At 62.4% G+C, this 21,757-nt stretch overlaps 3 protein-coding genes across 6 annotated transcripts; 1 reads left to right on the forward strand and 2 right to left on the reverse strand.

Annotated features, from left to right (window-relative positions):
* Positions 1-617: 617 nt before the first annotated feature.
* Positions 618-2,374, reverse strand: GPX4 (glutathione peroxidase 4). Its single transcript, XM_039695618.1, has 7 exons — positions 2,260-2,374; positions 1,955-2,049; positions 1,674-1,818; positions 1,442-1,593; positions 1,288-1,312; positions 943-1,002; positions 618-868 (listed from the first exon to the last, which is right to left on the reverse strand). Exons 1-7 carry the CDS (start codon positions 2,356-2,358, stop codon positions 836-838), a joined length of 609 nt encoding a protein of 202 aa, XP_039551552.1. The 5' UTR covers positions 2,359-2,374; the 3' UTR covers positions 618-835.
* Positions 2,375-2,644: 270 nt separating this feature from the next.
* On the forward strand, positions 2,645-5,060 carry POLR2E (RNA polymerase II, I and III subunit E). 2 transcript variants are annotated; one of them, XM_039695742.1, is made up of 8 exons: positions 2,645-2,862; positions 2,967-3,141; positions 3,291-3,406; positions 3,776-3,856; positions 3,996-4,054; positions 4,246-4,324; positions 4,451-4,524; positions 4,939-5,060. In XM_039695742.1, the coding sequence occupies exons 1-7, from the start codon at positions 2,806-2,808 to the stop codon at positions 4,514-4,516; spliced, it is 633 nt and encodes a 210-aa protein (XP_039551676.1). In that variant the 5' UTR covers positions 2,645-2,805; the 3' UTR covers positions 4,517-4,524; positions 4,939-5,060. The 2 variants fall into 2 exon arrangements, with proteins under 2 accessions (XP_039551676.1, XP_039551666.1); XM_039695732.1 differs by having other exon boundaries at positions 2,652-2,862; positions 4,797-5,060.
* Positions 5,061-5,189: 129 nt separating this feature from the next.
* Positions 5,190-20,916, reverse strand: ARHGAP45 (Rho GTPase activating protein 45). Of its 3 annotated transcripts, none has more exons than XM_039695693.1 (23): positions 20,719-20,916; positions 18,758-19,085; positions 17,559-17,702; positions 16,505-16,589; positions 16,354-16,426; positions 15,997-16,075; positions 15,687-15,824; positions 15,413-15,477; positions 15,039-15,149; positions 14,697-14,777; positions 14,337-14,516; positions 14,044-14,181; positions 13,626-13,816; positions 13,192-13,331; positions 12,782-12,859; positions 12,459-12,560; positions 12,078-12,241; positions 11,679-11,867; positions 11,188-11,325; positions 8,372-8,610; positions 7,886-8,144; positions 7,664-7,766; positions 5,190-7,498 (listed from the first exon to the last, which is right to left on the reverse strand). In XM_039695693.1, the coding sequence occupies exons 1-23, from the start codon at positions 20,806-20,808 to the stop codon at positions 7,179-7,181; spliced, it is 3,435 nt and encodes a 1,144-aa protein (XP_039551627.1). In that variant the 5' UTR covers positions 20,809-20,916; the 3' UTR covers positions 5,190-7,178. The 3 variants fall into 3 exon arrangements, with proteins under 3 accessions (XP_039551627.1, XP_039551641.1, XP_039551635.1); XM_039695707.1 differs by lacking the exon at positions 20,719-20,916 and adding an exon at positions 20,007-20,498; XM_039695701.1 differs by lacking the exon at positions 12,782-12,859.
* Positions 20,917-21,757: the final 841 nt, after the last annotated feature.

The raw sequence follows: 21,757 nt of genomic DNA on the forward strand, positions 1-21,757 counted from the left end.
CCAGCCCTTCCCAGGCCCTGGGAAGAGGTGCAGCAGCATTCCTGCATGGCAGAACCTGAGCTGTCCCTGCCCAGGAGGGGACACCAGCCCCACGGGCTTGGCTGGGCACGGCTGTGGCTTCACAATCACCAAGACGCTGCCCTGAGGGGGAGGAGGGTGATCCTGCTCGCTGTGGTCAGACACATCCCTGGCTGCAGGGGATGTTTTGCCCTGTCCCAACACGCCTGGGTTTTGTTTTGCAGGAATTTCTCCTGGCCAGGGCTTGCACCACTGCTGGACCCATCCCCTCTGCTGCCCTGCCCTGCCAGGAGGGATCCCAGCGATCTCAGGGGGGGACAGGAGGGATCCCAGAGGGGGGGACAGGAGGGATCCCCAGGGGGGATTTCAGAGGGGACAGGAGGGATCCCAGGGGGCACAAACCTTCCCCAGCCCTGCCTTGCCCAGGGAGCCCCTCGGGAGCACGCATCACGCCGGATTTGCACTTCCTCCTCAACGCTGAGGATTATCCCTGCTTGGCTCAGGAGTTGCATAAGGTCTCGGCTTGCCAGCAAACTCCAGGCTGTCAGAGGAGCGGCGCAGCAGCCCCAGCCCCATCCCAGAGTGAACACAGCAGCTCATTCCTAACACCTTTATTGCAGGGGAACGCGTTACTGTGAGGGGGCTCCGGCTGCTCCCGCCCGCGGCGGCCACGGCCCCTGGAGCCTCCTTCCAGCAGGTGCACGCCGTGGGTCAGGGCTGCCCCACCAGCAGCTGGATTGGAGGCAGCCCTTCATGGGGCTGGAGGAGGCTCCGTGGGCAGCAGGGCTGGCACGGGCAGGGGCACAGCGGAGCGGAGCTACAGGTAGGCAGGCAGGTCCTTCTCGATCACCTGCGGGGAACAGGGGAGCTTTGTACCCCAGGAACATCCCCGGCCCTCCCCGCCTCCCCGGCAGCAGCACTCACAACGGGATCTTCCATGGGGCTGTACCTCTTCACCACTTGGCCTTCCCGGTTAATGAGGAACTGTGGGAATGAAGCAAGCCCTGGTGAGTGAATCCAGAGCTCCCAGGGAGCTGTGGCAGCTGTAGCCCCCACAGACTGCGCCCCTCAGCTGTGCTCAGGGCAGGGCAGGGCTTCCCAAGGGTCTCTAGACACAGAAACCCCTTGGGATGCTCCTGCCCTGGCAGCTGGGGTGACGGCACAGAGCAGAGCCCAGTGTGAGGCTCCCTCCTACACCAGGGACCCCCTCAGATCCCCAGAGGGACGTGCAGCCCAGAGGAGCCAACCAAAACCACTGGAGTGTCCTACCTTGGTGAAGTTCCATTTTATTGCACTAGGAGAGAAAAAACAGGAGTGAGTTTTGGGCACAACAGCCCTTCCTCACGCCCAGCCAGGCCCTGGGCCAAGCCCTCTCCCTGCTGGAAGGGCTGTGGATCCCTAGGGCTCTTCCTCCCACACTCACTTGCCCAGGGTGCCTCTCCCTTTGGGCTGCTCCTTCATCCACTTCCAGAGGGGGTGAGCATCATCCCCGTTGACGTCGATCTTGCTGTACATGTCAAACTTCACCCCGTAGCCCTCAGCAAACTCCTTGATCTGAGCGTTGGTCCCGGGCTCCTGAGGGGCCACAACACGACCGTGAGGATCCCCGGGCCATCCCAACACTCCCGGGGAACCCGAGCCCCCTCTCCATGCACCTGCTTCCCAAACTGGTTGCAGGGAAAGCCCAGGATGCGTAAACCCCTCTCAGCGTATCGGGCGTGCAAATCGACAAGCTGAGTGTAGTTTACCGCCGTTTTCCCTCACTTGGAGGCCACGTTGGTGATGATACAGACGTCGCCCCTGCAGAGCGGGTGGATGAGCTGCCCCTCTGGGGCACAGGTCCCCGACCCGTCCGGCCGAGCCGTGCGGGTTACGCAAGAGCCGCTGCGCCTCAGGCTCGCCCAGCGCCGCGCCGGGCCCGACCCCTCCGTCCTACCGATACTTTTCCAGGGACACGTTCTTGCCATCGATGTCGAGGGCCGTGAAGTCGTAGATGGCCTTGGCCGAGCGCCAGTCGTCCGCGTGGGCGCACTGCGGGGCGAGCGCATCACTGCGGAGCGGGGCCGGCCCCGCCACCGCCGCTCCCCTCACGGACCCCGGGAGCCAGGCCCCGCCAGGCCCGAGCCCCGCCGCCCGCCCCGGACACCCCGCGGGAGAGACCCGGGCCCAGCCGCGGGCCCAGCCCCGCGCGGAGCGGTGCCGCAGCGGTGCCGGGTTGCTCCCGGGCAGCCCCGCACTCACCATGCTCCGCACCGCGATCAGCCCTGGTCCCAGGAGCGCCGCCCGCGCCGCCGCCCGCGAGCACCACAGCGCGCCCCGCGCCGCGCCGCCCCACCCCATCGCACTGGCCCCGCCCCTCCGGCCCGAGCGGCCAATCAGCGCGCAGAGAGGCGGCCTCGGCGCGATGATGGATGGAGAGCTGACCAATAGGAGGGCAGGAAGGGCGGGGCGGCCGCAGGGGTGTTTATCGGGAGCGACCACGAGGGCGGGGGGCAAGGACAGACCAAAGGGCGGGGTGTGCAGACAGGTGCTGCGGGCCACGCCCCCCCCGGGCGGCGATTCCCTGCCGAGCGGCGATTCCCTGCCGAGCGGCCGCGGGCTCCGAACGGAGACCCACCCCGACAGCAGCACGGAGGTGCCCGTTCCCCCCGGAGCCACCGGCTGGCGGTGGGGGGGCAGCACTCGGCGGACTACATCTCCCAGGAGGCGCCGCGCGGCTGAGGCCCCCGTGCGCACGCGCAGGGCCGGCGGCGGCGCGGGCAGCCCGCGGAGCCCTCAGCGGCCAAGATGGACGACGAGGAGGAGACGTACCGGCTGTGGAAGATCCGCAAGACCATCATGCAGGTCCGGGGCGGCGGGGACACCGCAGGGCCGAGCCTCGTGTGTGTGTGGGGGGGTCCTGTGGGGGTCGTGGAGGCCGGCTCCTGAGCGCCGTGCTGCCCCCGCAGCTCTGCCACGACCGCGGGTACCTGGTGACGCAGGACGAGCTGGATCAGACGCTGGAGGAGTTCAAGGCGCAGTTCGGCGACAAGCCCAGCGAGGGCCGGCCCCGCCGCACCGACCTGACCGTGCTGGTGGCTCACAACGACGACCCCACCGATCAGATGTTCGTGTTCTTCCCCGGTGAGCAGCGCGGGCCCGGCGGGGCTCAGGGCGGGCGGTGACCCGGGGGAGGTTCGGAGCTCGGGGGAATTTTGGGTTGTCCCGGGCCCGGCTGAGCCCTCGGGGAGTTCAGAGTGCTCTCGGTGACCCGGGGCCGGCTGTTTCCGCAGAGGAGCCCAAGGTGGGGATCAAGACGATCAAGATGTACTGCCAGCGCATGCAGGAGGAGAACATCACGCGGGCGCTGATCGTGGTGCAGCAGGGAATGACCCCCTCGGCCAAGCAGGTCTGTGGGGACAGGGCTTGTCCCCCTCGGCAGCTGTGGAGGTTTTCCTTGTCTGTTTTTTAGCCTTGCTGTGGTTAATGAAAGCCCTGAGTTTCCCTCCTGGAGCCCGTTGTAGCTTAGCACAGGCTCTTTTTTAGCACCCAGATGTGTTCAACCAGAGCAGCTGCTCCTGCTGGCAGTGGCACAGCTGAGGGCCCACGAGCAGTCAGTTGCTGGGGGAGGGAGAAAGAGACGTTTCCCCGTTCCAGGAGATCCATGTGCTCATTCCCAGCCTGCCTGTGTCCGTGTGAGCCCAGGTGCTTACCGAGGAGCAGCTCTGAGCACTGCCAGGGCTGCCCCAGCCACCTCTGATGGGCCTTTTCCTTCCAGTCCCTGGTTGACATGGCTCCCAAATACATCCTGGAGCAGTTCCTGCAGCAGGAGCTTCTCATCAACATCACGGAGCACGAGGTGAGCAGGGGCAGGATGGTGCTGGCTGCCTTCCTGCTGCCCCCAGAGTCCTCCTGCTGGTCTCTGGCTGGGCTGAGGGACACAGTTGTCCTTTTCCCCTCACACACACGTTGTATCCCAGCCTCTCTTGTGTTTGCAGCTGGTGCCAGAGCACGTGGTTATGACAAAGGAGGAGGTAACAGAGCTGCTGGCTCGATAGTATCCTTTGAATGTCCCTGAGTGTCCCTTTGAGTGTTCCTTTGAGTCCCTTTGAGTGTTCCTGTGTGTCCCTCCATCCTGCTCCGGGGTAATGGGATTTGGGCTGAAAACCCCTCCTCCTGCCAGGGTTCATTTCTGTCCCATGAGCAGCCCACGGTGTGTCTGGAGCTTTTCCTTGACCCCCAGCACAGCAAACTGAGGGAGAACCAGCTGCCCAGGATCCAGGCTGGGGACCCCGTGGCCCGGTACTTCGGGATAAAGCGTGGCCAGGTGAGGGGAGCAGGCTGGGGCAGCAGCTCCCCGGGGCAGGGCAGGGAGGGGACGATCCTTGAGGGCATTTTGGAGCAGAAAAAGTGTCTCCTTCTCTTCTTCCTGAGCTCTGTGTGTGCCCTGCAGGTAGTGAAGATCATCAGGCCCAGCGAGACGGCGGGCAGGTACATCACCTACAGACTGGTGCAGTGACACAGTGGGTAAGGATGGGGGAACCCCCTTTTTGGGGGGCTCTGGGCAGTGCCAGGGGGTGTTCCAAGGTCAGTGTGAAGTAGCTGCTTCTGGGGAGACATCTCAGAGTTTTAAATGGCTCGTGGAGGGGGCTGCTGGGGAGAGCAGGGTGAGGCTCCCCTGCCAGCTGTGCCTCTGCTCAGGCTGTGCCTCTGCTCAGGCTGTGCCCACTGGGATTTGGGGTGTTCAGAGGGACCTGGGGCAGGCTCAGGAGGTGATGCCACCCCTCCTTCTCTTCCAGGTGTGAGGAGCTGGGTGGCTCCCACCAGCAGTTCACGGGCGCTCGGAGATCCCTGCACTTCAGAGATGCCAAGGAAATCCAAGGGAATTCCCACATTGCCTCTCTGCAGCCCCATCACTGGGCCTCATTCCTTGTCTTCCAGCTTGGACTTTGTGGTGACCCCTCAGTCCCATCCAGGACTCAGCCATGGAGAAGAAATGAGTGGGAAAGCCTTTTGTACCCTGTTTTATGGGCTCTTGTTTGAAATAAAGGTTTGTATCCTCAGTGGTGTAGTGTTGCTCAGCCTCTCCCTGTGGCAAAGCCTCGAGGCTCTGCAAGTTCCCATCATTTTCATTCTGTTTGGAATCTCCTCCTGCCAGGACTCTGCTCCGTGGCTGAGCCCTACAGAGCCTTCAGCAGCTGCCCTGGGCAGTTTGGAGGCTGCAGTTCAGAGTTTCCTCCTTCCTTCCCTGATCTCCTGCTCTGGGACCCTGCTGCTCAGACACTGCCATGGAGAGCTGCTCATCACCCCCAGCTGCACTCATTTCAATCCATCCCAGGACTCTGGGGAGCTTTAAACTTCACTTTTTGTGCCAGAAACATTTGGATTTGGCCTCCTGTGGCAGGGGGAGCCTGGAAGACCCTGATCCCCAGGACAAACACGTCAGAACACATTGGTTTTATTGGTTTTTTGGGAAGCTTGCCAATGTGAACGCAGCAAGGCAGCATGGTGCAGCAGCACAGGCCTGTCAGGACAAACAGAATTGACACAACCAGGAGGGAGCTGCTGTTGTGGGAAGCTCAAGTGCAGCTTTAGCCCCTTCCCTCACTCACACTCACCCTCATCATCCTCACCCACCCTCACACACACACACGGTACCGCCGTGGCAGCAGCATTCCCACATCCTGCTGCCCTGGAAAAAATCCAGCTGTGTCCCTGAAAAATCCAGATCTGTGGAAGAGCTGGAGGAGACAACAAATCCTGCAGGTGTCCAGCTCTTCCCTGGCTCAGTTCCAAACCTGTGAGTTAACCTGGGTTTATGTACCTTTGCTGAGATGGGCTCCAAGCTCCTGTCCATTGCCTGATTTTGCAGTACCAAGGTGTTTGAGACCCCCCAACACCACCTGGTCTGTCTCTCACAAGCAGGAGAACAAAGGAAAAGGCTCTCAGCTCTTTCCAAGCTAAAACTCTACTTGTTTCTCTGTGCCTCAATGCAGGAAAAAGTCTCATAGCTTTTAAAAAAAAAAAAAAAAAACCAAAACTAAAAAAAAACAAAACCACTTTAGCTTTGTCCCTTTGCCAGCAGAGGTAGTGGAGTCATATTGAAGGGTTGGTTCACGTCTTTGCAGAAAAGGAAAGGAAAGGAAGCTCAAAATTACACTGGCTGGGGCTGAGCTGGGCTGGATCCAGGCCAGGGTGGCCCTGAGGAGGAGGAGGAGGAAGAAGGGGCACTTCCCCATGGGGACCTGCCCCTTGCCCAGCTGCAAGAGCAGAGGGAGTTGGTCCTGGACTTGCAGCACAGTTTTTTGGAGATGAAATGACTGTACAACCAAACCAGGACAGCTCAGCAGGGCTCAGGACCCTGCAGAGCCTGCCACAGCCTGAGGCTGCTCCTTGCACGTTTCCTGCCAAGGAGGGAAATGCCACCAATCCAAGTCCTGTCAACCCAAGCAGCAATGAAGATGCCATCAGCTGGGCCACAGTGCTGAGGTTTTGGGGCAGGAAATCCATCCTGAACCCTGCTTCAGTCAGGTGACAGTGAGGGACATCCCCTGAGACCCTGGCACAGCCCCAAAGGCCAGCCTGGCTCAGGGTGAGATGGTGCAGCTGCTCCAGCTGTGTCCCTGTCCCTGTGAGCTGCCTTCAGTGCCATCTGTTCCTGTGGTGTCACTCTCCTGCCCATCCTGAGGGATTCTTGTTCCCATGTCACTCCTGGAAGCCTTGGCTCCCTTCCAGCCTCAGCCATCAGGGCTGACAGGTCCTTTGACTCCCCCAACCTCGATCTCACAGCACAGGTGAGGGATTCAGGGATTCAGGTGCACAACAAAAATAAAACACCTGGCACTGGCACAGCCCTGGGTTCCTCCCCAGTCCTGAACAAGTGGAGGGTTTGCCCAAACTCAGCTCCCTCCCAAGCAAGGAGGAGGGAAGCAAGGTCCTTCACTGCCCCAGCTGAACCAGGGGTCCCAGCAGGCTGTGACCCTGTTCTCTGGCTGGACACTGAGGGGCTCAGGGGTTTTGTGTGAAAGCTCCAGCCAGGAATCAGCCAGGACTCGCCTGCAGCTGACACACCAAACCCCCCGGGCTGCCACACGTCCCTCCCACCCCTCCACATTCCACCTTCCAGCATCTGGGCAGCCTGGGGGATTTGCCCCTTTGTCCATCCCGGTGTCTGTGGCGGCTCAGATGAGCCGGGGCTGCAGCTCGTGGCTGCCGTGGCCCCGAGAGCTGCCGGGCTGCTCTGTGCCATCCCTGGGGCCGCGGCTCTCGGCGTGTTCCTCCAGGTCGCTTTGCTCCTCCCCAGGGCTGCAGCAGCGGGGAGCGGAGCCCTCTGCATCCCACTGGCCCACGCTGCAGCTCCTGCTCCGCAGCCCCTCGCTCCCCTCGTCACAGAAATTAACCTCTTCCGTGCTGGTCTCGCTCCCCTGCTTGGTCAGGTGTGCCCGCGGCTCCCCAGCGTCCTCCAGCTCCGAGTCGGAGTCCACGGAGCGGTCGCCGGACTCTGGGACAGAGGAGCTCTGTGCCACCCTCCAGCCCAGCACCGTGCCATCAGCAGGAACTTCCCACAGCAAGCCTGGGGTCCCTGGGGCAGGGGATGGCTCTGTGTGCCCTCCGTGCTCCCCAAGGGACCTGTGCCCACCGGGAACCCACGGTGCCTCTCACTGACCTGCAAGCGAGTCAGCGCTGAAAGCCAAATTCCCTTTCTCCGAAGGCCGCTCCAGGTAGGGGCTGGTGCCAAGAGGAGCCACGGGCTGGGAGCCTGCATGGACCTAGAAGGGAACAAGGATGGCAGTGAAGGCACGGAGGAGAGTTCTCACTCCTGGGAGCTGATCCCAGTGATGGTTCATGGAACACCCCCCGAGGATCCCCCCTCCCTGGGGGTTCCTACCTGCTCAGCCCCACTGGCCACCTCCTCTGTGGCAGCTGAGCCACGTCTGCGGGGCTCAGCTGGTGCCACGTCCTTGTGCTCGAAGATGGTGGGGTAGAAGATGATGAGTGCCTCAATGATCCGAGCTTGGTGGGGATAATCCACCAGCGAGGACAGGGAAATCGTGGCATCCGTGGGCCTGGGGCGCATCAGCGTGGGCCCGAAGACGATGCCCAGGTTGCCTGAGGTCATCTTGTTGTCCTGTTCCACCTCCATGATCCTGGGTGGGAGGAACAGCTTGTGAGAGCAAGGAGGGAGAGGTGTGGATGGGCAGGGCCGGAGGAGCTGCTGGGCTGGAGAAGTTGAGCCTCAGGACGGGGAGAGAGGCAGCTGCAAGCACAGCCCTTCCTCCTGAGCGCAGCGAGGAGGCTGCACGCACCTCCCCACCCCAGGGCACAAAGGGAAGGCGCCCAGCAGCCACCCAGGCTCTGGCCATGCCCCTCTCACCTCCTCAGGTGCTGCAGGAGGTACTGGAGCGTGGCCATGTTCTCCGAGGGGAGCTCCTTCAGCAGCTCCCTCAGCCTCAGCACCAGGCTCAGCACCACGCCGTCGGTGTCAGCTCCTCTGTCCACCAGCTCGGGGCTGCCCTTCCCGCTGCGGCCCTTGGCCTCCCCGCCCTGCAGGCTCTCCTTGGCCAGCCCCATCAGCTCGTTGTACAGCCTGAAGGGCATGAGGGGCTCTGGCAGCTGCAGGGAGGAGAGGAAGAGAAGAGAAGAGAAGAGAAGAGAAGAGAAGAGAAGAGAAGAGAAGAGAAGAGAAGAGAAGAGAAGAGAAGAGAGGAGAGAAGAGGATGATGCTGGTCCTGGGAGCAGCTCCCACCTCCATAAGATCTGGACCTGTGCCGAGCTGCTGAGCTGGCAACACCTGGGGCATTTCTACAGTGAGGAAACATCCCTGGAAGCGCTCGAGGCCAGCTTGAAGAGAGCTTAGAGCACTTTTAACATCCATTTCAGAATTCCACGAGCCTGTGACCTGCAGTGCTGCAAACCTCTACCCAGAGGTGACATTTATTTATCCATCTCCTGGAGCATGTAAATCGGGCCTTGTTAGCCCTGGCCAAGGAGCACTTGTGAAGTTCCAGCCAAAAGCAGTGTTTGATCCACCCGTGGGGGTTCCCTGCTGGGTTGAGGTGCAGGGATTCCCTTTTTTTTCCTGGAAAATCCCTGGCTCTGGGGTGGGCCCAGCTGGAGGTTCCCCACCCCACAAGGGGTGGCTGGGAAGAGGACAGGGATGGGTTGTTCTGGGAGGGGGAGGCAAGATGTGAAGGGCACAGGATGTGCAGGGCACAGCCTGCAGCAGAGGTGGAGCTGTGGCAGGGGAAACTGTGCTTTGAAGTTCGTGTGAAGCAGAAGGGGCTGGTGTTGACTGCTGGGTGTTCCACATGGCTGGGGATTTTTCAGAGCAGCCTTAACGGATGTTTTGGGGACAGGCTCCCCCCATCCACCCCTTTGTAGAAGGACTTTAACCCATTTCTCTGCAGCAAGGGCTCAGGTTGGGGCTCAGCACTGATTTCCCCCTCTCTTTCCACTCTAATTCTCTTTGGAAAAACCATGGAAGCCACTCAGAGTCCTTGAGCTCTGATGTGATGTGTTTTCCTTGTGAGGTAACACAGAGCTGCCCCTGGGGAGGGGAGTGGTTACAGAAAAAGGCAGCACAGAGTTAACCCAGGGCTGCAAGAGGGAGAAGCAGCTTCCGCCGTGCCCCTGCCTGCGGCGGCTGGGAGGATGTGGGTGATGCTGCTTGCAACGACAGTTTGGGTACAGGGCGGGGGTGCTGGAGCTGAGCACACTCTGGGGTGGCCCGAGGGGCAGAGACCCCACCGAGCCCACCCAGGGGTGATCCCAGGGGCAGAGACCCCGCTAAACCCACCCCGGGGTGATCCCAGGGGCAGAGATCCCACTGAGCTCACTCCAAGGTGACCCAAGGGGCAGAGACCCTGCTAAACCCACCCTGGGGTGATCCCAGGGGCATGAACCCTGCTGAGCCTACTCAAGGTGAGCTCAGGGGAAGAAACCCCATTAAAACCACCCCAGGGGTGATCTAAGGGGCACAGACCCCACTGAGCCCACCCAGGAGTGACCCAAGGGGCAGAGACCCCACTGAGCCCACTCCGGGGTGATCCCAGGGGCAGAAACCATGCTGAGACTGCCTCAAGGTGAGCTCAGGGAAAGAGACTCCACTAAAACCACCCCAGGGTGATCCAAGGGGCAGAGATCCCACTGAGCCCACCTTAAGGTGACCTCAGAGGCAGAGACCCAACTAAACCCACTCCAAGGTGACCCAAGGGGCACAGACCCCCCTGAGCCGACTCCAAGGTGATCCCAGGGGCAGAGATCCCATTAAGCCCACCCAGGGGTGACCCAAGGGGAACAGACCCCACTGAGCCCACCCAGGGGTTATCCCAGGGACAGGAACCCTGCTGAGCATACTCAAGATGAGCTCAGGGGCAGAGACCCCACTAAAACCACCCCAGGGGTGATCCAAGGGGCACAGACCCCACTGAGCCCACCTCAAGGTGAGCTCAGGGGCAGAGACCCCACTGAGCCCACCCTGGGGTGATCCCAGGGGCAGAAACCATGCTGAGACTGCCTCAAGGTGAGCTCAGGGGAAGAGACCCCACTTAGACCACCCAGGGGTGACCCAAGGGGCACAGACCCCCCTGAGCTCACTCCAAGGGGCACAGACCCCACTGAGACCACCCAGGGGTGACCCAAGGGGCACAGACCCCCCTGAGCTCACTCCAAGGGGCACAGACCCCACTGAGACCACCCAGGGGTGACCCAAGGGGCACAGACCCCCCTGAGCTCACTCCAAGGTGACCCAAGGGGCACAGACCCCACTGATCCCACCCAGGGGTGACCCCAGGGGCAGGAACCCTGCTCAGCCTACTCAAGATGAGCTCAGGGGCAGAGACCCCACTAAACCCCCCCCAGGATGACTCCAGGCTCAGAGCCCACCCCACGGGGACGTGACTCAGCCCCTGCAGGGTGACCTTTGCTGGCCCCTTCCCTTTTTGGGTAGCCAGTTCCCCAATTGGAAGGGGTGGAGCGCTCCCGTTCAGAGCTGGGGCACGTCCATGGCTGTGACCGCAGTGACGCCGTGTGGGATGAGCTGGGGGGGTCACTGTGGCCCCATCTCCAACCCAAACCCACTCCCCCTCCCTCCCAACCCACTGAGGCCAGTTTGTGCAGAATTTCCCCTGCCAGGTTGGTTCCTCTGGCCAATTGCCCCCCCTGCCCCACCACGAGGCCTCAGCACCTCACCTGTCTCAGGTAGAGCTTCAGGACGTTGCTGATGTCATGAGGGGAGGCCTGGGACAGCTCCACCAGCTCCTTCCCGTTCTCAAAGGCCTGGCAAAGCTTCTCCACGCGTGTCTTGACGCCGTTAACTCGGTAGATGCCCTGTGAAAGAGAGAAAGTGGAGCTGAAGTGAAGCTGAAGCCTTGTTCTCGTCATGTGTGCATGGGACAGTGAGCTGTGTGCTCCCACCCTCTCCTTTGGAGTGGGAAATCCCTTTGGGAAGTCATTTTGGGATGTCTTCTTCCAGCTCAGTCATCCCTGCTCCACAGGAAAGCAGGAGGAAGGAGAGGTGATTTTCCAAAGGCAGAGTTTGGGGTGTCTGGGCCAGGCTCACCCCTGGCTCCCTGCCCTGTGGAAATCTGAAATCGAGCCTGTTGGTTTTCCAGAGGATCCTTCCAGGGGACTGTGGCTCAGCCAGCTGAGGAGGAGGAGGAGGAGAGGGGAGTGTCACTCACCTTTGTTTTCAGGGCTCGCTTCTCAATCTCTGAAATGCATTTCTTGACAATGAAGGGAATCCCGTCCGGGCTGCCCCGAGACGCTTGGGTGAAGTCCTGCCCGAAGAGCTGCAGCTTCCCTTGGAGCTTCTTGTGCCCACACTGGATGGCCAAGCTCTCCAGGCACTTCTTGTGGCAGGCCAGGTAGCACTGGAAGAGAAAGGGGGACGTGTGGAGGCGGGGGGCAGCCACAGAGACAGCAGGCACTGCTCAGAGCATGCTGAGAGACAGGAAAAATGCCTTGGGGATGCTGCAGCACCAAAGGAAAGCACCGTTTTCCACCTGGAACCCTCCCCACAGGAGAAATGTCCTCCTGCCCACGGTCAGAGCTGGGTTCCAGCCCCAGCTGTCCCAACTCACCTCCTCACACTCGGCTCCCTGGAAGTACACGTAGCTGTTGCACTCCCGGCACTTGGAAGGGGCACGGAGCTTCCTCAGCCGGTGGGTCTGGGCAGCCTTGGACAAGCCAACATTCCGAAAGGGCCCTGTGGGAGCTGCCAGCTCCGGGGTGATCCCGTTGATGCCTACAGGAAAGGAAACGCAGGTAAGGCACAGCTTGAGCAGGACTGTCACTGTCATGAGCAGGGCTCATCCTTCAGGGAAGGCAGAGCTGCTGAGGACACCACCAGCAATTGCTGGGTTTGCCTGCAGAGGTTGGGAAGAGCAGCCCTGCTTTTGGGGGGAGCTCTGCCGTGGCGGGGGGGTGGCAGCAGCACTGTCACCTGCCAGCCTGTCACCTACTCTGCTCGAAGGGAGCGGTGGTGCCGTCCTTCTCCTCCAGCTCCTCGCTGGAGGACGCGGTGCCGTTGGACGACAGGCGCTGCAGCTTGTGGCTGAACTCCCCTGCCCAAGGAGAACCCACAGAGCAGTGAGTCACCTGCAAAGCTGCTTCCCTCCCGAGAGCTCACCCCATCAAATCCCACCCTCTCCCCCTGGAGACTGGGGTCAGCATGGTCATTTACAGCAGGGCAGGTAAAACGGGGGATGGCTCCCTAACCTAACTGGGAAGCTCTGGGTTCAGACTGGTTGTGCTGGGAGGGGCTCCTGGGCTGTCCCATATCTACCTGCATTGGAATCCAGGCTGCTGTCAGCATCAGTGACAGAGGTTGGCCAGGATTTATGCACCTTGTGTCCCCTCCCACCTGCAGAGAGAACACACAGTCCCTTGGGATTGCTGTCTGCGTTTGGGAGGGAATGGCTGGAGAACAGCCTGGATGCTGGGAGAAACTGGGATGGCTGGGGGAAGCTGCTGGTGAGGTTTGGTGCTTCCAGTGACACCCAGCAAGGAAAGGGGAGATGGGAAGATGGGCAGTGGTTTCTTAGGGAGCAAAATGCCAGAGATCTGATTTAGTGTCCTTCAGGAGGAGGCTCCCAGCCCGTCCTGCTGCTGCCAGCAAAGCCCCTCGTACCCTGGGGGTCCCACTCTGGGGGGACATGGGAGAGGGCATGCAGAGCTCTGGAGCTCCAGACTCACCTCTTCTCTCAGCTGCTCCAGCCCCACTTGGGGACTCCTTGGCTCCTGCTGCTCCCTCCGAGCCAGCCCCAGCCCCCTCTGCACTGGTGGGGAACTCACTGGCACTGAAGCTGCCCTTCTGTGCCTGAGTAAAGGGAGACCTGCAGGGGAAAAGGGAATGTGGATGGGAAGGAAGGACACTTGGAGACTTTATCCATGGCTGCCATCCACCAGTCTAGGCAACCACAGTCTCTTAAATACTCAACAGCCAGTCTCATCTAGGCTGAGCTGAAGGATAAGAGAGCAATTCCCAGCTGCTCCAGCCCCAGCATTCCCGGCAGGAGCTGCCTTCAGGAATGCTGAAAGCATCCTGCCTCCTGCAGGACGCCGTGGGTGGCAGGAGATAAGGAAGGGAACTGGAGCATTAGCCAGGAGTGAACCCCGTCCTCCCTCACCAGGCGCTGTGGGACACGTAGGGCTCGAAGTCGTACTGGACGTCGGGCTCGTCGCCGCGCTGCAGCTGCCGGACGTGGGAGGCGTACTGCTGGCCCGGGTCGTAGAGCTTGCTGCTCTCACACAGAGTCTGGAAGTTCACGGGCAGAGGCGCTGTCTGCATGTGCATGAGCTGGTAGAAGGAGATGGTGACCTAAAAGCGACGTGGAGAGGGACAGACGTGAGCTTGGTGGGCTCGGTGAGGTGGGAAATCAGGAGCACAAAGCGGAGCTGTTCTGGGCTTGAGGGAGAGGGGAGCTCTGCGTCCACCCAAACGCCCTCTGGAACAGGGGCAGCTCTGCTGGAAGGCAGCTCTGAGCTCTCCAGAGCAGGGCACAGCCACCTCCCGCCCTGGGGGCACCCCAGCCCAGCCCCACTCACCGACTTGATGACCTGGTCAGTCTGTTTGATCACTTCATGGATCTGCCGCAGCGAGTTCACCTTGGTGTCCTCCAGCTCCTGCTTCTGCGTGTTTGCATCGGCCACGCAGGTACGATAGGTGGCCATGGCCTCTTCTGCCTGGGAGGTGGGAGAGCAAGGGATGGGAGAAGCTCAGAGGTGAGGAGAATAAGAACAGCCCCTTGGATCCAGGCATTCCTGAGGATCAGCTCACCCCACGTGGCTCAGGGGACAGCAGGAGCAAGGAGGCCCCTCCACAGCTGTCACCCTCCTACCTTGTTCTTGGCTTCCTCTTCCAGCCGCCTCTTCTTGTCCAGGGTTTTGGTGGTGATGCTGCTGGTGGTGTTTTGCTGCTCCTCCTCTGCTTTCACCACCATGGACTTGGCCTTGTCGTGCTCCTCGCTGCGCTGCATGTAAGTCTGCTTGGCCTTGCGCAGGTTCCCCTCTGCCTCTTGCTGCCAGGGACAGCCAGGGTGAGGCTGGAGCCCAGCAAGGGGGTCACCAGCTTCTGCCAGGGTCCCCCAGCGCAGCAGAGACACCCCACACTGCAGGGTGCCCAGGGAGCTCAGAGGAGTTGCTCCTCAGAGTCACAGGTTGCTCCAGGCTGGGATTGGGAACACAAAACCAGTACTCACCAGTTTCCTCTGCGCCCGGTGCCACTGCTCCTTGATCTCCTTCCTGCGTTTCTCGTGCTCCAGGCGTCTCACTGCCAGTGGCTGCGTGGGGAGGGAGGGAGGAACAGCCCCATCATGACCTGAGCTGAGCACGGCTGCTCTGCCCTCGCCAAGACTTGGCACAGAGAAGTGCCCTGTGGTGGTCACTGTCACACCCGGGACAGGTCACAGGCACTGGTTTGGGCCAGGGGTTGAAATCCACAGCCTGGGAAGTACTGGATGTCCCTCTGGACTGAGCTAAGGAAGAGCCACCTCTGCAAGACCAGGACCTCCAGCCCCAGGAGGGACCTTCTGTCCCCTCACCTGAAGGAAGCTCTGTTGCTGCAGGGCGCTGGCTGCCTGCACAACGGAGATCCCGTGCTCCATGTCCTGCTCCAGGGCCAGCAGGTAGATGGACAGGAAAGGCATGCTGGTCTGGGGAGGAGAAAAACAAACAAAAACCAAACACATCTCCCTGAGCCCCAGCACCCAGCGTGGGCCCAAGGAGAGGCATCCTTTGGGGAGGAAGGGCCAGAGGCAAGGTAAGGCTGGTGACTGCTGGCAAAAGCTCCATCCTGAATTTCTCCAAAGAGCTGCCCCCATGTCCTCCCGAGCTGGGGCACATGGAATGGGCTCTCCAGGGCTGCTGGTTCCCAATCCTGCCTGGCACTGGGGGCTTCAGGGAGCTGGGGTCTTACCTCCTGACTGATGATTTGCTTGTACACGTTTGCCGTCTTCTGGAGCCCTTTGGCAAACTCTGTCTCTGGAAGGAAGAGGTTGAAAGTGAAAAGTCACACGAGACACTGGGATTCCCCTGGTGGAACCCGATCTCCTTTTGAAAAGTCAATGGGGAACTTGAGCAGGGAGGTTCCCACTGCCCTGGCAGCATCAGCCTCCTCCAGGAGGGACCTCAACCTGTCCCATGGCTCAGACCTGCTCCAGAAGAGACCCAGCTGCTGTCCCCCCACTCACCCAGTGTGGTCCTTTTGTCCACGTATCCCACCAGGTCCTTCATGTACTTGGACATGGTTTTGGCATACTGGAGGGCAGCGTCCACGCCGCCCTCACAGCGCTGCAGCATCACATCCACTTCTTCAGCAGGAGGACGGGCTGTGCAGGGATGGACACTGCTGAGCTCCCAGTGCAAGCACCCCCAGCTCTGTGCCAGCCCTGCTGCCACCAGCTCTGAGGAGTCACGTGTGACTCAGGATGGCAGCGATGATGGGGAAGGTGCTGGCCCAGCACAGACCCCAAACCCTGCACCCAGACTCATCCTGCTTACCTGTGTCACAGCTGTCCGTGCCTGAGGGCACTCCATCTCCTCTAGGGCCAGGAATCCCCCCACAGAGGCTCTCCATAGTCTTGGGGAATTGGGAAAGAAGAGGGACTGGTCAGCCAAGAGGATGGGGAGCAGCTGGAGGGGCTGGCCAGATGGATGGAAGCAGGAGCTACCGGAGCCTTTTTGCCACTGCTGGAAGTCAGCTGTGCCCAGGCTGTGCCCAGGAGCTAATGGAACTGTCACAGGAGCAACAGCCTGCTCTGGGCTCACACCAGAGCTGGGGAGAGCAGCCACAGCCCTGTGTGATGCCCAGCCCCACATGGCAGCAGCACCCAGCTACCCAGCCAGGGCATCGCTCACCTGGCTCTGGTCGCTGGGTGGAACGGAGAGGATGGTGCTGCTGTCCACCTCCCCCATGAGGAACTCGGACACCCTGCGGGGAGAGGAGCAGGGCTGCATTCAGCACAGTGCCACGGGCTGTCTCGGGGGCTGGCTGCCCACGCTGCCTTACGTGCTGCTGAAGGACACGGCGATGGTCTCCACGGCCTTCTCGAACTCGCGCTTGTCCGCCTCATTGTTGGATTCATAGTGGAAACCTGGAGGTGAGCAAACGTGACAGCCCTGTTGCCACAAGCAGCCGTCCCTGTCTCAGCAGAAAGACCTGCCAGCTCATGCTGGTACCAGAGAGGGCTTTGAGGCTGGGGTGAATCAAGGGAGCAGAGGGAAGGATCATCCCTATGGACGATGGATTTTTCAACACAGGAGTTTCCCCCTCCTTCTTCCCAGGACTGACATCTGACAGCATCTCTTGGCTCGTGTTTCTGTTTATTCCCGTTACTCAGGGCTGCTGGAAAAGTGCTGCTGGATCTGTTCCACTGCCTGCCCTGCCTCAAGGCTCCTCCAGAGCCCTCTCCAAGCAGCATGAACTCCTCCAGGAGGGCTCTTGCCCACAATCAAATGAGGAACCACCAGCAGCAGCAGGAACTGGGGCTGACAGCGCTTGGCAGGCTCCCACACCACGGGACACCAGCAACCAGGGCTGCTGGGCAGACCCTGGGTCAGCTCCTTGGGTGGGGAGGGGTCTGCTCCAAGCCCATTCCCTCCCATCCCCATGTGGAACCAGCAGCCCTCCTGCCATGCTGTGCCCTGCGGTTGCTGTTGGTGTCCGGGAAGCCGTGGGTGACTCAGAAGGTTGTGCTGTGCCTGTGGTAGGTGCAGCCGCCCCCTCCCCGTGGGTGACAGCAGCAGGAGGTGGTGCCCAGCTGGGATCTGACCTCCCAGACCCCGCTCCATAAACACGAGAGGCTGCCAGGAGCAGGATCTGACTATTTCAGTGTTTTTCCTGCGGCTGTGCCTGGAAACCCCCAGGCAGGATCTGTCATTTCTGACACTGCATCATCCTTAAAGCTGAACCACACCAAGAGGCAGACGACGCTTTTGCCCTCTCCCCCAGTCCATGGGGCAGCTCCACTCCTGGTAACCCCTTCATGGGCTCCCCAATTCCCTCCCACCCCACCGTGGGGCAGGAGGGGAGTGGGACAGAGCTCCCAGCACCACTGTCTCACCCTTGACTTTGGAGATGAGGGTCCCAGCGGCCGTCAGGATCTCCAGGGTGTTGAGCAGTGGGTACTTGTTGATGACCTGGCGCAGGATGCGGAGGGTTTCACCCAGGCACTCGTGGGCCAGCGGCCGCTGAGGCTCCTTGGGGTCTGCAGGAGAGGGAGGGAGGCTGAGATGCTGCATCCTTGTGCCATGTCCCTGCCCCGTGTCCCTGCTCCCTGCCTCTGCTCTGCATCCCCGTCCTGTGTCCCCTGTTTACCTCCCAACCATGTCCAAGGCAGGGACTTGCCATCTCCCAGCTATGCAGCAAATCCCCCCGGCCTCAGAGCTCCCCACGACTGGCACGGCCACATCCTGCTTGTCCAGCACCTCCCCACAGCGTGGCCCTGTGTCTCCTGCCCAGCCTGCTATTGGCCAGGGGGCAGTCTGACCTTTGAAGCATTTTTTTTCCCTCCGTAGTAACTTTTCCCCTTGAAAGCAGTTTGGGAATTTCCTCCATTTCCTTCCCTCCCTCCTGCCGGATGGACGCTCCCAGGCAGGAGGGGTTGGCTGGTCCAGCCAGGCTTGCTGCAGCCCACAGGTTCCCCCCAGGACCTTCCCTTCTGTGGGCTCCAGTTGCCAGCCCAGGGGTCTGGCCAGGACCCCCCAGTGCAGGTCTAGAGCTGGGGACTGACAGCCTGGTTAGGAAGTGAGGAACCTCCCTCAGGGAAGTGCTGGGATGGGGGATCAGCACCCACTGCCCAGCCAGGCAAAGACCCCTCCCCATCCCAGCCCCCAGCTCAGGGCTGGAAAGGGATTTCTGCAAAACCAGGACTGACAACGTGGTGTCACATGCCCCCAGACCACGGCATTGATAAATTCCCTGCATCCCCTCGGGCAAGGAGAGCTGCTCACGAGCCTGCAGACCACCCAGCCCCTCCTGCTGGCTGCCCTGGTGGGCTGGGGGGCCGTGCCCAGCACCCCGTGGTGGCCGGGGGGCCCTGGCAGGCGGCTGGCACCACTGCATTGTAAACAGGAAAACGGGCGGATGAAAATAGCAGGCAGGAAGCCACATTATCCTGGCCCCGAGCTACGCTAACCCACCGCCTCAGACCGCAGCTGCACGCTGCCCCGGGGGTCCTGCAGCCTTCAGAGACCCCCCAGCCAGGGGTGGGTGTGTGCCGGGGCGCCGAGATGCGGCGTTAGCCGCGGGGTGGGCACTCACCATCGCGCAGCACCACGTCCCGCAGCTTCTCCAGGGCGTCGGCGAAGCGGGCCACGTCCGCCAGCAGCTGGGAGATGTCCTCGGGGTCGATGAAGGGACCCTCCCCGCCCTCCAGAGGGCTGTAGGCCATGGGGGTCTTGTGGCCCTTGGGCCCGGCGCGGGGGGCCGTGGGCAGGGCGAAGCCGGCGGCGCTGGCATGGCGGCTCAGGCTGGTGGGGCGCTTCAGGGTGCCCACGGCGCTGGGGCTGCTGCTGAGCTTGGCACTGCCCGCGGGCAGCTCCCCGGCGCTGCAGCCCGGGGCCTCCAGGCAATCCTTGCGGGAGAGCTCCTGGGAGTGAGGGTGAGTGTGAGGACACAGCCAAGACCCCAGAGAGGGAAGCACCCCACAGCACCATCCTGGAGAATGAGCTGTAGCCTTGGGGGACTGGTGCCAGATCCTGCAGCTTGTCGTGCCTCAGTTTCCCCAGGTAGGGATCCCCTTTGGGACCGTCATGGGACAGTGGGCAGGGTCTGGGCACTCGCCCCCATCAGTCCCTGCCAGCTCCTCTGGGTCTGTGTTTGTCACGAGGGGCACACAGTGACGGTGTGGGTGACACTGCTTGTCCACCCCAGCACCCACCGTGACGGGGCTGCCCCTCCCGGGGGGTGGGGGACCCCAAAAGAGCAAAATGGCAGCAGGATCTGGCCTGCATGTCTCTTCCTCTTTTTCAGCAGCTCCTGTGCTGGGGAAGGAGGCAGAGACAGGAACACCTCCCAGGCTATTGTTTGGGCTTTGCAGGTATTTTACAGATGGAGGAAGCCCCAAATTTCAAGGGGTAAAATTGCACTGAGGGAGGGGCTGGTACCAGCACTGCTCAGAGCTGTCACGGCTTGAGAGCCACACAACCAGTGACATTCCTTGGGCACGGGGAGGGGACCCTGCAGCCCCCCAGCAGCTCCCACCAGCGACCCCCGGCACCCGTTTTGACACGAACACGGGGGGGTCTCAGCATCCCCGGCCGGGTTCTGCCGGAAGTGGTTTTGGCACCGGCGGAGCAGACACGGAGCACAGAGAGCACGAGGCTTCCGCGGGCGAGGGCGAACGGGGCAGCCCATCCCCACGGCGGGGCCAGACCACCACGGGGCTGCCAGGAGGCACAAAGCCCTCCGCCCCAAAACGCCGGGCATCACCCCAGCCCTGTCCCGCTCCTCCCGGCTTGCAGCTGCCTCCCGTCCCTCCCTCCGGTGCCCCGGGGTGCCCCGGCCGTACCGTCAGCCTCACGGCGGGCGTGCGGGGCAGCGAGTCCAGGGAGCGCTGGGGCGGGTGGGCTCTGCCCGCCGCCGCCGAGGGGCTGTAGCTTTTCTTGCCCGCAGCCCGACCGAGCATCCCGCAGGCTGCCACCCATAGGCCCCTCTCCCGGGGACACGGGGATGGGGACGGGCGTCCCCTGCTAAGGAGCCGCGGGTGGGCTCCGGGTCGCCGTCAGCATCGTGCCAGCCCGGTGTCGCCTCCCGCACCGGGACTGGGGCGCAGGGGCGGGGCGGGCGGTGCGGGGAGCGCCGGGGAGCCCCGGCGGGCAGCGTTTCCTCCTGGCCCCTCCGGCACCGGGGGGTTCCACGCGTCAATAAATAAAGACCTGGCGGAGCCGAGGCACCGGGGCTGGCCCAGCCTGCGGTCGCTCCGCTCTCATCCCGGTCCCCAGGGAGGTCTGTGAGCCTCTCTGCCCTTCCCAAAGCCTCGGCGGCAGCCCCCCCCCCTTATTTCCTCCCTGTCCCTTCCTGCCCTTTCGCCTCCCTCGGCGGCTGCTCCGTCCCCTTCATCAGGGGTAAAAATCCCACCCCCAGCCCCGCGAGTAGGGTTTTTTTCTCGTTTCCCTCCTCTTCACGTATCCAGTGCCAAGCTGTGGCTCTACCCAGCCGTTCCGTGGGTGCCGGTGCCCCTACAGCCCGCACCGTGCCAGGGGTCCGGGGGAGGCACTCACCGGCAGGCTCTGCGGGACGGGGCTCCCCGCCCGGCTCTTCTTGGAGATGGAGGGGGTTTTTATCAGCTCCCGCTTCTTGCGGGAGAACATCGCTCCCGGGGGGCCGAGCCGCTGCCCTGAGCCCCTCGCTCGGCCCGGTTCCTGGCCGCCGTGCCGGTTCTCGCGGCGCCGGTCACATTCGCGGGGCGCAGTGTCAGGAGGGCGCGTGTGACGCCGCCTCGTTTCCTCATCGGCTTCGCAGCCAAACCTGAAACAGGAAAAGCCGAACGCGCACCCAGGAGCGAGGCCGGGGCCAGGGGCAGCCTGGCTGCCCGGCGGGGTCACGGGGGGCAGCGGGACCCCCGCGGTTCTGGGGTTTTCAGAGGGTTTCAGTGCTGCAGTTTGGGGCTTACAGAGCTGGTGGGGCTGAGCCCCGCTCTTCGGAACCGGCGGGAGTTCACCCTGTTTGGGGGTGTCCATCCATCCAGGGATGACAGTCTGGATGTCCATCCCTCTGAAGGCCCCAGGTGTGGGGTTGGGTGGGATGGGGGGCTCTGGGCTCCCACTTGTGGGCTGCTCCCGGCTCTGCCTTTCCACGGGCTCGGTGTGGGTGCCGGGACCGGCCCTGTGGGGTCACAGCCCTGCCTCCCGTCCTCCCCGGCCTCTGTGCACCCACAGTCCCACCCGGGACTCTCCCATGCGCGGGACATCGCGACCTCACAAGTGGAGCATGCGGGGACATGGGACAGACCCCGGCAGAGAGACAGATCAGACCCTTGGGGCACCGCAGGGGGACCCCCGGCCGCTGCCCACGGGCTGCTGGGGACGGCTGCCAGCCCCTGCGGGGGTCGGGGGGCGGTGGTGTCCCCCTCCCGCTCTCCTTCATCCCGGGACCTCCCCGCCGGGCCGTACCGGGCCGGGCCGTGCCGGGCCGTGTCTTGTGGAGCTCATGCCAGCTCCGTGGGGACACGGGCACGGCGGAGGGCGGGCCAAGGGGAGCGGGACGCGGCCGGGGATGGGTGGAGGTCGGTGAGGTGCGGGGACGGTGGAAGATGCACTC

Source organism: Passer montanus, unplaced genomic scaffold (genome assembly GCF_014805655.1).
Source record: "Passer montanus isolate IOZ18808 unplaced genomic scaffold, ASM1480565v1 scaffold112, whole genome shotgun sequence".
In the NCBI taxonomy this organism is placed as follows: Eukaryota; Metazoa; Chordata; class Aves; order Passeriformes; family Passeridae; genus Passer; species Passer montanus.

Bases quoted from the DNA above. Each gene is read 5' to 3' on its own strand.
- POLR2E (XM_039695742.1), top strand. From the start codon at position 2,806: ATGGACGACGAGGAGGAGACGTACCGGCTGTGGAAGATCCGCAAGACC. The intron at 2,863-2,966 runs GTCCGGGGCGGC...CTGCCCCCGCAG, and splicing joins TCCGCAAGACCATCATGCAG to CTCTGCCACGACCGCGGGTA. The intron at 3,142-3,290 runs GTGAGCAGCGCG...CTGTTTCCGCAG, and splicing joins GATGTTCGTGTTCTTCCCCG to AGGAGCCCAAGGTGGGGATC.
- ARHGAP45 (XM_039695707.1), bottom strand. From the start codon at position 20,123: ATGCTCGGTCGGGCTGCGGGCAAGAAAAGCTACAGCCCCTCGGCGGCG. The intron at 15,825-15,996 runs GTAAGCAGGATG...ATCCCTGCACAG, and splicing joins CACGGACAGCTGTGACACAG to CCCGTCCTCCTGCTGAAGAA. The intron at 15,150-15,412 runs GTAAGACCCCAG...TCTCCTCCCCAG, and splicing joins AGCAAATCATCAGTCAGGAG to ACCAGCATGCCTTTCCTGTC.